Consider the following 12,997-nt stretch of genomic DNA (forward strand, 5'->3'; position numbering starts at 1 on the left):
TTTTTAAGACCCAACAAAGACACGCTGAAACTACTTTTTATTCCACTCTTGTAGTTTTGAGTCCTATTGTCCTAAATTGAAAAGCTTTTTTATACATACTGCAAACTGTCAAAGTGTTTGACATGTTTAGAAGTATCATCCAACATTTTTAGAATATTTATTTCTAGGGTGTTTATGCCTCTATTCAGATAGGACAGTGGTTAAAATTGGACTCTGGAGAGAGAGAGAGAAATGCCATGCAGGAAAAGAGCCACAGGTTGGATCTGAACCTGCAGACCCCAGGATCAGGCTCTGTAAATGGAAACACAAACACAAAGCTAGGCTGCCAGCTGTGGTTGGGTATATATGGGGTTTGTTTTATACTGGTGTTAAATCAAATATAATATTAATGGAAGCTGTGTAACTTCTTCACATGACGTATGTGTGTCATGCCTTTCCTTTATATGACGGGGATCATGCTGGGATGGCAAGGTACCCAAACGAAGCTCTGAAATCTGTCTTTTAATTCTGTATGGTAGGCAAGACCACTCAGTAGGGGGAGATAAAGGAGAACGCTTTCTTGGGCCCAGCCAAATGGGGGGCCCATGGAGCTCAGCAAAATCATGGTCAATTGTAAAGTTAATCTGTCATAACTATATTTTATTTCAACCTGAATAATTACCACTCTTATTAAAAAAAAACAAAAATGAATTTTGTTTATCTATTTTATTATAAAATATAGCCCTTTTAAAAATGTAATAAACCCCTTTTCTTCTTCTTTTCTTCTTTCAGAATTTCCTTTTTTGATAATTTGGTTGGGCACACTGACTAAACTGAGTAATTTTAGACTTCATAGATAGGCCATGACCTGCACAAACGTCAGGATGCCAGAAAATAAAGTAGAAGGAACTGAAATAACTTAGAGTAAAAAATAATTTAATAATTACGAAACCAGACAGAAAGTGATGAATGAAAAAATGGTTTCAAATATCCAAAAATGGAATAAAAGGGGCAAAATGGGTAAAGAAGGGTCAAAGGGTCAAAAAGAGGTGGAAAATGGTGAAAGCAGTTACAAAGTGGCAACAATGGGTAACAGGGGCAAGAACAGCCAAAAACTAACAAATAAGCGGCAAAAATGGGTGGCTTAAAAGCAGAAAAAAATGGATAAAATTGGCAAAAATGGGCAAAAAGTGATTTAGAAAGTTGGGTTAAAGAGGCAAACATGGGTAAAATGTGGAAAAAATGCGAAAAAATAGGAAGAAACTAGGGGTGGGAATCATTAGAGGCCCCACAATACTGCATTATCACGATACTTAAGACACGATTCAATAATATTGTGATTTTGAACATTTTGCAATGCAGTGAGTATTGCGATACCATATATTGAGATCTATAGCATTTTTTTCATCTGTTTAGCTGATTAAGCATAAGTCTTGTCCTCATGTTTGTCACATTTCCGCAGTATTTTATTTCTATGTAGCACTTCTTGTAAACCTTATGTGTCTTGTCCATCTCATTCGTGCCCTGCCTGTATTCCTAATGTCCTTCCCCTGGTGCTGCCATGTTTGTTGTACTAACTTTCTCCTTTCACTATGAACATCACCTCTGTCAACCTCACTGGACAAACAATTGTCAAAACAATTGATTTTATTTTTCCATTATCATAGGCTACTTTTCACAATTAATTTGAAAAAAATCGATGCTTGGTGGACGAGGCGATACGATATATCACCAGAAAAAATATTGCAATACTATGCTGTAATGATTTTTTCTCCCATCCCTAGAAGAAACAGTGATGAAAAGGGGTTAAAATTGGCATGTAAGAGTAATTTGAACAACAGAACCCAATAATAGTTTGACACACTTTTCAGCTCCAAAATGAGGCTGGCTAACTGTTAGCTTGAATGCTAGCATTGATGCCACTGATCCAACACACATGACTTGAAATCATCTATAATTCATAACTAGGAAGGGCCAATTCTCTGGGTTTTTCAGGGGCCTAGCCAAATCAGTGGGCAGGCCTATTGGTAGATATCTCATGTGTTGGTACTTGTACTTTGTTGGTACCAGATTTTAATACTCCTCCCTACTACTAGCACCCTATATCACAGAAATTTTAGACTTGTGATTCTAATGGTTTAGCACACTCCATGTGCAGTTTGTAGCCCTTCAGCAAATCCAAATCACAGCTCCTGCATGTCATTTCCCCTATCCCGATTAAGACCTGTTCAAAGTATGAATAACACTGTCTTATAATGCATTTTATACATCGAATTAAGGAGCCATGCTGCTTGAAATGTGTACTATTTATTTTCCAGAGAAAAAGTAAAAGTTAAGTAGAAGCCTTTAAACATATTTAATTCGACTGCAGTGATATTCTACTTTAACTTTGTAGATCTGATCTTTAAAGTCTTTTTCTATTTGTTAACCATCTTCACTTTATAAATTCTGATTCCACAGTCCAGTCATGGTACATTTTAATGCCTTCAGAGAGACAAAACAAACAAGAGCTCAAAGATTAAAGCATTAAAACGCCTCTATCATTGTTCTGCTAGACTTGGCTTTTGATGCTGAGGTTATATAATGGCATCTGATATTAAAGCTCATTGTTCTAAACTGCACTTTTAACGCTTGGGTGATTATTTAAATAACATATTCTGTATTGATCGAGTAGCTCAATCTAATACAAGTAACATGAGGGTCTCACAGAGTGTCATTATGAATGAAACCTGGGTCAATTTAAAGCTCATAGCAGCCAGACTGTAACAAACCTTAAATGACAGAAAATCACTTTCTCCATTATACTGTCTTTACACCAAAACATCATATCCACTGTTTGACTCTAATTTCGTGTCAGTCACACTTTTAACCATCCAGGAGAGGCTTTGTTGAAGTGTAGGAATAAAAGCATACATGCACCGTGGCATAAATACAGCATAGAAAATTACTGACACTTGGTGTAAAAGCAACAATCAGGCCGTGACTGATGGAGAACTTCAACGCTAAAAATCATCCCCACTCCACTTTTATCTGTCAATCATTAGGCATCATTAATCATTAATCATCTCTTTGTTTTATCTGGTCCTCTGTCGCTGACTCTCTGGTTGCTATCATGTCATTCAAAAAGGCATCCAGAAATGGAAGCGGGTGCTGAAGAGCACTTGGCAAACACTCCCATGGGTGCAGTGCAGCTGATGCAAACAGAAAGCCTGGATGATTCATGGCTCACATAAGAGCTTACATTAGAGGACTACTACAGAGAGGGATATTCAAAATATGGCATTAAAGAGCTGCCTATGGGAAATAATTGGCTGTGTAACATTTCTTTCCAGTTCTAATGATCCAGCAAATTTGATCTCTGAGATTCTGTGCTCCGGCTCAGTTGTCACCAAGACTTTTCGCAGTCGTCATTCAAACAGTATGGAGAGGAGAGGAGACGGGTAAAAAAACGAACCATCAAACACAATGAGATAAATAAATAATCAGAACATAACTCTCCTTGGCAGCTGGCACAGAAATAAAAGCATTGAGTCAAAGGAATCTGATGGTCTTATACTGACAAAAGCAACGGTAATAAAAAGAAAGCAGCTTTCTTCTGTCTGTTTGTAGGTCTGAACTCTTACCTGGAGAATGAGGAGGAGGGGTACACATGAGCACCACACCTTGGCCTTCACGCACAGAAACTCCACCTCTGGTCTTCCCACTGAAAGCACCGAGATCTGGAAAACAACACAAAGACAGTCCTTTAACGATCATTAAATTACAATAACGTGACACTGTTTTCAAGGAGCAGGAAAGTTTATCCCTAAAGTCAGCCTTAAACTTCTGTACATGAATTATGAATGCAAGTAAACACTACCATAACATCACACTAGAATTTTAATGTGGTACAAGGACAAAGTTTGTGTCCATTGTTTGATTCTAGACACCAGCACCAGGGGTTTAGTCGTGTGTTCACACTCCGCTGATTGTGTTTGGGTTTCTTGTCCTTGTTACAGCGATATCAACTCCCACTGGTTGCCTGCACGGTGATTAACCTTAACAATGGCAGCACAATGGTTAAGGTTAAGTACCTAGAGGTACTTGATTTAGCTTTGGCTCAGGGTTAAAAAAGGCAGACATTAATCATAGGTTTACTGCATCAAATAAACTCCATTACCATTCCCAACCTCAAAATAAAACTTCCTTTAGAGGCCCAAGTGAGATCGCAAACACAAGGAAGCCCAAGCATATTACAGTTAGGTATGCAGACATAGAGGTTGTCTAACTGTTCAATAATTTCAGATACCACCTGTTTAAAAAGAATAAAATCTCTGCTTTCAACCTTTGTTAGATGCGGCTGTAGACACAGTAGGAAATTTAGAGAGAGAATTTGAAATGGCAAGCAGGAAGCTACTGATAGGGCCTGTTTTTATATTCAATAGTACCAAAGTCATCAAAGAAATGACATAAATGGTCTTATTTTCAACCCAAAGATGCAGCAAGCAGAGAAACAGAGAGAAAGCATCAGTGGTGGGTAATCAAGTAGAGACAGGGAGGGCCAGAAATTACAAATAAAGCATTCACAGAAAAAGAACCTACACAGAGATCTTGTCTTGCATTTTGGGAAGGATGTCATTTGACCTGTGCAAGTGTATGAGAATGCCAAGAGAATGAACAGACTCCAGAAACCATCCTCATTTCAACCTGAGATGATGACAACAGAAGATTAACCCCAACAGTCGTTGTCCAGATGGATGAATGAGACCCTACACGGACAGCTTGCCATTATTTCCATATTGTTTCACAGCAGTTTGGCTCTAAAGAACTTTTAAAAATTTCATCACCGCCACGCAAACGTAACAGGAAATTACAAGATTTTGTCTGATTGCTGCTGAAATAAGTTGCTTCTACCAGAGGTTTTTCTTTACAATAGTCACTGTTCTATTTACCGGTTGGTAAAAATGTTTAGCATTTCATTAAAAAGCTTATGTTAGCATTTGTGTCTGTTGCAGATGAGAGAAAGCAATGCCATGTGATCCCAAAATGTTTTCAACCCTAAAAAAGAAAATAAGATTTTACAGACAGCTTCAGGATAATTCATGATAATTATGAGGACATTTTGTTGTGGGTTTAATTTACTGTTAGGACAGTCTCAATTATCTAACATTGTCAAATAATGGTATGTTTTCGGTGACCCTTTCAAATGTGCAGGGTGGGAAGCAAAAAAAGCTAAGTTAACGACATTAGGGTGCTTTTGAGATTATTTTCATTTGCAGTAACACCAAAACAGGTATTGGTTTTGTCTGTTAAGTACTAATATGGTTGGTCTTCAACCAACCAGAGACAGCATGTCACTCCACTGTTCATATCTCCACACTGGCTTCCTGTTACAGCTCACAAGAAATTTTAAACCCTGCTTATTGCTTACAAAGCAGTAACTTAAACTGTTTCTGTTTACCTGGGATCTTTCATCCAAGTCTACATCGTCTCTTCCCTCTACACTCAGCCAGTGAAAGTCGCTGCATACTTGTATCAACTCTTCTGCTCTGTTGCCCCTCGATGGTGGAATGAATTACCCAACAAGAGTCCTTGTCTACTTCCAAGAACACTATGCACTCAGTTCCTCTTCTGCTCTCTTGTCCCCAGTGGTAGAATGAGTCTCCCAAATCCTGTTGGCTTGCTCTGTCCCACTTTACTTCAGAGGGTTGTACACCCAGCTCTTTGTGAACAACCCAGCACTTTGTACTTTGGTCATTATCAGTTGAAGTCAATGTAACTAAGAAATGACAGATAAATGGTCTTCAACCCAAAGATGCAGCAAGCAGAGAAATAGAGAGAAAGCATGAGTGGTGGGTAATAAATGTACTTCTTTCATTTTCTAAAAGCCTAACTAGGGACAGGAGATGAAAACTAGCAAAAGCTATAATCTCTATATCTGAAACATCAGGTACTTTGAGCTTGTTTGTAACAGGCTGAAGTTGCACTATGTAATTTGCATTGTCCCTATCAAATAAACTTAATAAATAAATTTAGAAAAAACTGATGATGATGAAACTGATTGATTCCTCCTGTCTAGATCTTTGCATTCAGATGCACATCGCTTTGGACAAAAGCATCTACTAAATGACACTGTAACACTATAACATTGAATCCAAACTACATACATTAAATTCATTTTGCCCCTTGGTTTCATGACGGTTCAGCAACATAAAGTCCAGGATTTATGATTCAAGGTGTCTCTTATTTATCATTTTTACTGACTGCAGAGCATTTTACAGTTTGTTCCATCTAGTGTCATTTAGAACTACCTGTGATTGCTGGTACAGCCTGCAGTGCACTGAACATGAATAGTGTGGATGCCATTTGATTATTAGTATTTTAATACTGAAGTTTTAAACAATGGTATTGTGACAGTCCTAGTAGATAAAGTGAGGTTCAGGGGGGCTGTATTGTAATTATTCTACATTCAAATGTGATTTTCTATCTACCCAGGTAAAGCATTTTAGAAGGTCAGGATTTACACAATCACATCTTTTCCACATGTTAAAGGCCAAACAGGAAGCTGTAAAAATGTATGTAATGCTTAGGTTAGACATCTTTCTGGGTAGGCAGGAAGTTTTCCAGCCTCAGTTTGATGAACTACATTTGCTGGACTCTATTTTTCATTCCTCTTTGTTTTGTGGATTTCTTTGGAGAAAGCAGACAGCATTATTGTGAAAAAAAAAGTAGCTATGTCTGCGTTGTGTCTTTACAAACAGTTTCTGTTCAAGGATAATTGTTTCAAAGACAATTTGAGGAGTGAAACTATTGTTCTACCCACCCCTTTCAGAAGGGGCCCTTCTTAGATTTAGTGAACTTCTGTTGTTAGACCTAATGAGAGACATTCTGAACAAAACTGAGTGAAGGTTGAGATGTTTTCTCTGGAGCTGCTCTGCTGACTGAAAGAATCAATTTAGATCAAAGTTTTTTTTGTCTTAGAGTTAAAATAGATTAATTGTCAGAAAAAAAGCTCCTAATGTAAGACAAAATATTTTGAATCCTGCACTAATGTGGCAGGTTTTCTTTTCACCTACTGGCTTTTCTCTGGTGGTGAAACAAAGCAGGTCTAATTTGGAGCTACAGCCTTCTCATTCCAGAAACAGCACGTTTCATTTCTAGTTGAAGTGACTCCAAGGTGTGGAAAACAAGCGCCAGACTGTTGACCCAGGGCGGGTCGCTGCGTCTGCGCCACTTTCATTTAATCACTTTGAGGGCCAGTGTTTACCACCACCCTGCAACTGTTGGATAATTATGCCTCGGAGTGACTTGTGAAACCTGCATGACTTTAAAATTTCTGTCACATTTAATAATGAAGTCCTTCATCTTAAAATGTAACACCCAGTCAATTTCCTGTCAGAGTGTATATCTTTGTTTTTCACCTTGTAAGAGCGCTGTGGTGCATTTTAAATGATTTCACATTCTGGTCACGAAACTTTTAAAAAGCACTGACCAGGAAAGAAAGCACATACATTCAAAACTCCACAAACAGAAAGTAAATTTAAACCATTCAAAGCCGGCAAGAAAAGGCTCAAATATATCCGAAAAAAGAACAGCAGTAGAGTAAATATTTAATGTGGTATGCTGCATTTTTCTGGAGAATAAACCAGCAGAGCAGCCTGTCATACCTCCTGGATTCATCCGCACCTCAAATCAACCTGCCGTGCCCACAAATCAACCTCTGCCTGAACTGAAAACAAGACAAATCCTGAAGAAACAAAGCTGATTTCTAAAATAGACACATTCACTCAGTTCCCTGTGTAATCAAATATGAACACTGATCGATTCAACCTTTAACTTCAATTGATTCCGCGCAAACTGGATTTTAAATCCAGTGTTAGTTGCCACCAGTCCAAAAATGGGCTTACCTGTGACTAGTTTTTATCACTATCTTGGATTTTATCCTGGTGACACTGGATCCCATTATCCGGGCCCATTTTCTCTGTTTGACAAGGGTTGATTTATTTGTGCTAACAACCTGCCACAGAGATGGAGAGCTGCTGAAATTCATGCTAACTAGCTCAAATGAAATGTCAATTATATTCTTGCCCAAAGAGATAAACATATTTTAATAGTAAATTATGTATTTATAACTGTGATATTTAATCTTTTATGTATAATGGAGGCATGGACACCTCTCACACAACTTCAAGTTTAAATTTGACGTAAAACAAACCAAAAATGACTGTTTAGCACTGCTTTTGTTTAGAAATGTACAGGTGGATTTCAAAATAACTTCATTTGTTCAGCACCTTTAAAAACAGGTTTACAAAGGGATTTGACAATAAACAGAATCACAAATAAGACAAAGCATTCTAACGCAAGCATAAGAACACAACAAGAAAGAAAACCCCAACAACAGGAGAACCCATGAAGAAATCTGCCAGCATTGTAACCCCCATATAATAATAACCCAGCAGACATATTATGAAACCTGAGAATATGTCAGCTTAGAGAGACATCATAAAACCCTAGATATAAACAAATCCAGAATAAAAGAGACCCAGAATAAAAACCTAGAATAACCTAGATGAACCAAGGCAACACAGGAACTCAGCTACATAAAAACAGACCAAAGGACCAGAGATGTGAGAGCATTTATAATAGAAAATAAATCAAAACAGGCTGATCAGAATTAAAAACAATTAAAATGTGTAGAGATTGATACATTAGAATACAAAATTCAGAAGGCTAGAAATGGTAATTTAATAATCGTAATAATGATAAAAATGATAATAATCAGGTAAAAACAGATATAAAAGCAAAAAGATGTGAAAACAATAAAAGCGAAGGAAGAGGGTTAAAAGCTCTACAATCGAATAGGAAAAATTAGGATCAAACAAAGAACAAAATACAGAGCACAGGGGAGAGCAGGCAAAGAAGCCTTAAGGTGAAAATAAAGGAAGAAGAAGAACATTTAAGAGAAAATTGACCAAAAGAGGGACGAGACAGTAAATGACAATATCACACAGGAGCAAATCTATAGAAATGAGTTTTAAGAAGGTATTCAAAAGATGTCACTGAATCTGCATGCCTTATCTCTTCAGGCAGGTTGTTCCAAAGTCCAGGGGCCCTGAAAAGGCCGTGTCACCTTTAGTTTTGAGTCAAAACTTTGGAACAACCAGGAGGCCCCCACCCAAGGATCTAAGGCTGTGGACTGGCAAATAGGTAGTTAAAAGCTCTGTAAAAATTCTCTATTTAGAGCCTCTAAAACAGACACCTAAAAACCAAATGAATAATACGAAGTTTGAATGTTTTCGAAAACAAATGAGAAATTAAAATTTACTCAAAGAAATGAATCTGTGGTCCAAGTTAGATTATTAAGTCATCTTTTACAAACAAAAACTCTCCAAAAAGTTTCCATTTATATTTGATCATATATATTTAAATAATATGTATATGTTAAAATATTTGGTAAAAAACACAGTCACACTGAATTACTTTGTTTTGGTGTTTTCTTAAAAAAGTAATGAAAAGATAAAATTCACACAAACGTTTCACTTTTTACTCTTTTTTTACTTTATTACAGCAGATAAAGTGTGCACAGACGTGCCTGGCACAGTTGTTTTGGTGGCAGTGCCACACCTCCACCTATCAGATATGCTGCCCCCTCAAACCAAGGAGAAGAGAGGTAGAGAGAAAGAGGTGCTCTAAATGTACTCCCGCTTACTTCTGGACAAAAGTCTGCCAAAATGATGCAGAGTAAACCTGCGGATAGGCAATGAAGCCCTAGATTGCTTTACTGACATAATACACAGAGAAAACAGAAGAAGAAGAATCATATGGGTGTGCTTGTTTGCTTATTTTCTACACCAGATGTGAGTAAAATCTTTTCCATTTATTAATCAAATGTAAAGTCATGTCAAGAAGCGAGAAGATGCAATTTTGCCCTAAGCGATCTGAAAAGCCACTAATGTGGTGCGAATGTGTTGAGGGAATTTTTTAAAAAATGAAGCGAGTAAACTCTCTTAATCGGTGCGTTCAGATATGTGCATATTATGGAGGAAAATAAAAAAATTTAAAATAAATAAATAATAAATAAATAAAAGTAAAAAGAAAAACAAAAAAAAAGAAAAAGAAAAAAAGAAAACTCAAAAATTAAATACAAAAATAAACATGGCGTTTACCCCTGTGGCAGTGGGTAGGCATACCTAGTCGATCTCTGCACTCACATGTTGATCAACCAATAGGCGAACAGTTCAACCCAAGACACACTTAGGACCGCCCCCTCATTTGCATTACTTTTCATGCTGCATTTCATGCTGACAGTGTCTGCAGCATGAAATAAATAAATGCGAGAGCAGAGCACTTTTACTTCTTTATTTCTTTAATTTATTTCTTTTTACTTTAATTTATATATATTTTTTTTATTTATATATATTTTTTTTTTAATTTATTTTTTTATGTATATATATATATATATATATATATATGTATTGTATGTAATTTTTGAATTTCCTTTTTTCCTTTTTCTTTTTGTTTTTCTTTTTACTTTTATTTATTTATTTTTAATCTTGGCAGGTTTGGTCCTCCATAGCATATAGACAATTGTTTGCGTCTGGTGTGAACACAACATTAGAGTCCACCAGAAATGGCCAGGGTGATCTTTCTTTTCAGACATAAAGAAACTAAACCACACACCCAATATATAGCAACAATAGTGTTTTTATGGTGTTTTGCCTTTGGGACTAAATGAGGTCAAGAACTGATAGTTTTGTTTGTTGGACCCTTCCACTGATACCAGGATTACCAGGATTCTTTAGGGTTTTTCTATTTGATGAAGAAGGCAGACAGCACACACCGTGAGATTGATTTTGTGCTGTGTTTTCCTCACACTAAAGGGTTACTCTCTGTTTCTGTGGACCAGTGAGCTGTTACTGCTGGACTTTTCAAGAATCTAGAAATTCTCCTTTTCCTAACAGTCTATAAAGTGACAAACTTTACTCATTATTTCTTGCTTTGAATGAGCGTGTTAACCACTTAAATTTCAAATGGTCAGGACAGCACCGCGGGGGGGGGGGGAGTTAAGTTAATTTTGTCTTCATGGGGCCTCTGGTAGTCTGGGGCCCCAGGCAATCACCTACCATTGCCTAATGGTAAAGTCCGCCTATGTCTGAGAGCTATAGCTGACACTGTAGTGAAGTGAGCGTATGATTACGAGGGAAGTGATGTGATGGGGGACCGGGATGGGAAGGAGGGCAAACTGAAGCCAAAGGCACAATTTAGGATTTTATTGAACATCTGCACTTTTTTTTTTTTTTTTTTTTTTTAATAGCACCAGTTTTGAACCAGTACACACGAGTCGTCTTCTGAGAGGTATCAAATGGAGCAAAGGTGTGACGTGCAAGTCGAGACAGACACACAGACACACCGCCCGCAAGATCATTAATTGACCTTTTGCTGTCACCAGCCTGACACTTTTGTCATAGCAGCTTCCTTTATTTCCTTCTTTCTGAATTAAAACAAAACTAGTTACTGCAAATCACATTTATAAGCAAACAGCAAGATGTAGGTGAGAAAGAGTCTTCCTACTGAGTAAGAGTGTAAAGACTTGACAACACGGAGAAAAAGAGTGAATATTCAACCCTGGATTGTGAACACATACTCTAGAAAGGGGTTCTGCATTCACTGGCAGAAGAACAAAAGCAGAAAAAAGCGGCCGACAACACTGCAGAACTGTATATGTGATTCTGTAGACATTTCTTTCTGTTGAATTATTCAGCCAGGCTGCATGTTGTGGAAACTCAAGTTTTCCTGGACGGCGTGCCTAATTTAATAAATAATTAATGTAATTTTCATCTCTATGTTTTACAATTTTGCTTCTGGAAATGAGCGAGGCATGGTAACAATTCAACCTTGAGTACAGTATGTTCAGTGTTAGAGAGCCATTACATTCGTTTCTGAACACGACCGGTAATCGAAGGCTTTCCTGGAAAACATCACAAGGATAACAACGAATTATACATTTCACATTCATGAAGCAACAGCAACACTGGCTGTTGGGAGTAAATAAGTCATGGTAAGCAGTAATAGTCACCCTAACTGGGAGAGAAAAAAGGGAGACCTCCGAATAAAACTGCAATGCTGGTAATTGCAAGCTGAGAAGTGCACATGAATGATCACTTAACATGCAAATGTACAATAACAAATAAAGAGCAAGCAGATGCTCAAGTTCTTATAAATAAGACACCAATCTTAGTGAAGCTGGAAAAACTCATAGTCATCATTTCCTGCAGGTGAATCAATATTACAGACTTTTTTAATAATGCAAAACCAGCCCCGTCATTAAAATATACAAAAAAATGCCAGTAAACATATGTCCATGTAAATGATTAAAATTCAGGATTGCAGAGATGAAATTTGCAGCAGGCATGGGAGCAGGTGCTCAATGCTAATTTGTTATTTCAAGATGAGTTTGAATTCAATCAATGGGCATTAACTATAGATCAGTTAGTAGAACATTTCAGAGTGGGGCGTGTATGTGGATCTTCTAATGCTGGAGTCAAAGCCTCCCGTTAATTTCATTACTACTGTACCGCTCAGAGCGGCTCGATACCTGAGCCCCAGCCAGACTCACGTCTGCAGAGAGAGAAGAAGTCTTTGGGGAGAAAGATCAGAGGCCTCCTTTCTGCCTGCTGCCTTCAAAGTCACGGCTGAAAAACAGCCGTAGTGTGAGTTCAGCAGCTCAGAATTTCAAAACAAAGAGAAAAAAAAAGCATCCTACTGAAACATCTTTGGAGCTGATGCAGGACTGGTGGACAGAATATAGAAAGCCTTGACTCCTCGTTCATTCCAGCTCGTCCAGTGTACATCTCCCCTGATTCCCTGCATCAGGGCTGCGTTCAGTCTGCCTGCTTGACTTAACAACGCTGTACTACAGGGTATAGAGGAGTACTGTGAAGGAACTCAATGTCATCCTCTGCAAGACCTCTCAGAATCATTAAGGCTGACCAGATAAATCATTTAACCCCACTGTGCAGGAAATCTATGATTTTTCTTT

At 37.6% G+C, this 12,997-nt stretch overlaps 1 protein-coding gene across 5 annotated transcripts in view; it reads right to left on the reverse strand.

The window, feature by feature from the left end:
- Positions 1-12,997, reverse strand: part of cntn5 (contactin 5) — a 244,915-nt gene that overhangs the window by 101,879 nt on the left and 130,039 nt on the right. For all 5 annotated transcript variants that reach the window (XM_041805310.1, XM_041805301.1, XM_041805293.1 and 2 more), the window contains one exon: positions 3,603-3,698. In XM_041805310.1, the coding sequence (XP_041661244.1) occupies positions 3,603-3,698 (96 nt within the window). The remainder of the gene's footprint in view (positions 1-3,602; positions 3,699-12,997) is intronic.

Source organism: Cheilinus undulatus, linkage group 2 (genome assembly GCF_018320785.1).
Source record: "Cheilinus undulatus linkage group 2, ASM1832078v1, whole genome shotgun sequence".
NCBI classification, from domain to species: domain Eukaryota; kingdom Metazoa; phylum Chordata; class Actinopteri; order Labriformes; family Labridae; genus Cheilinus; species Cheilinus undulatus.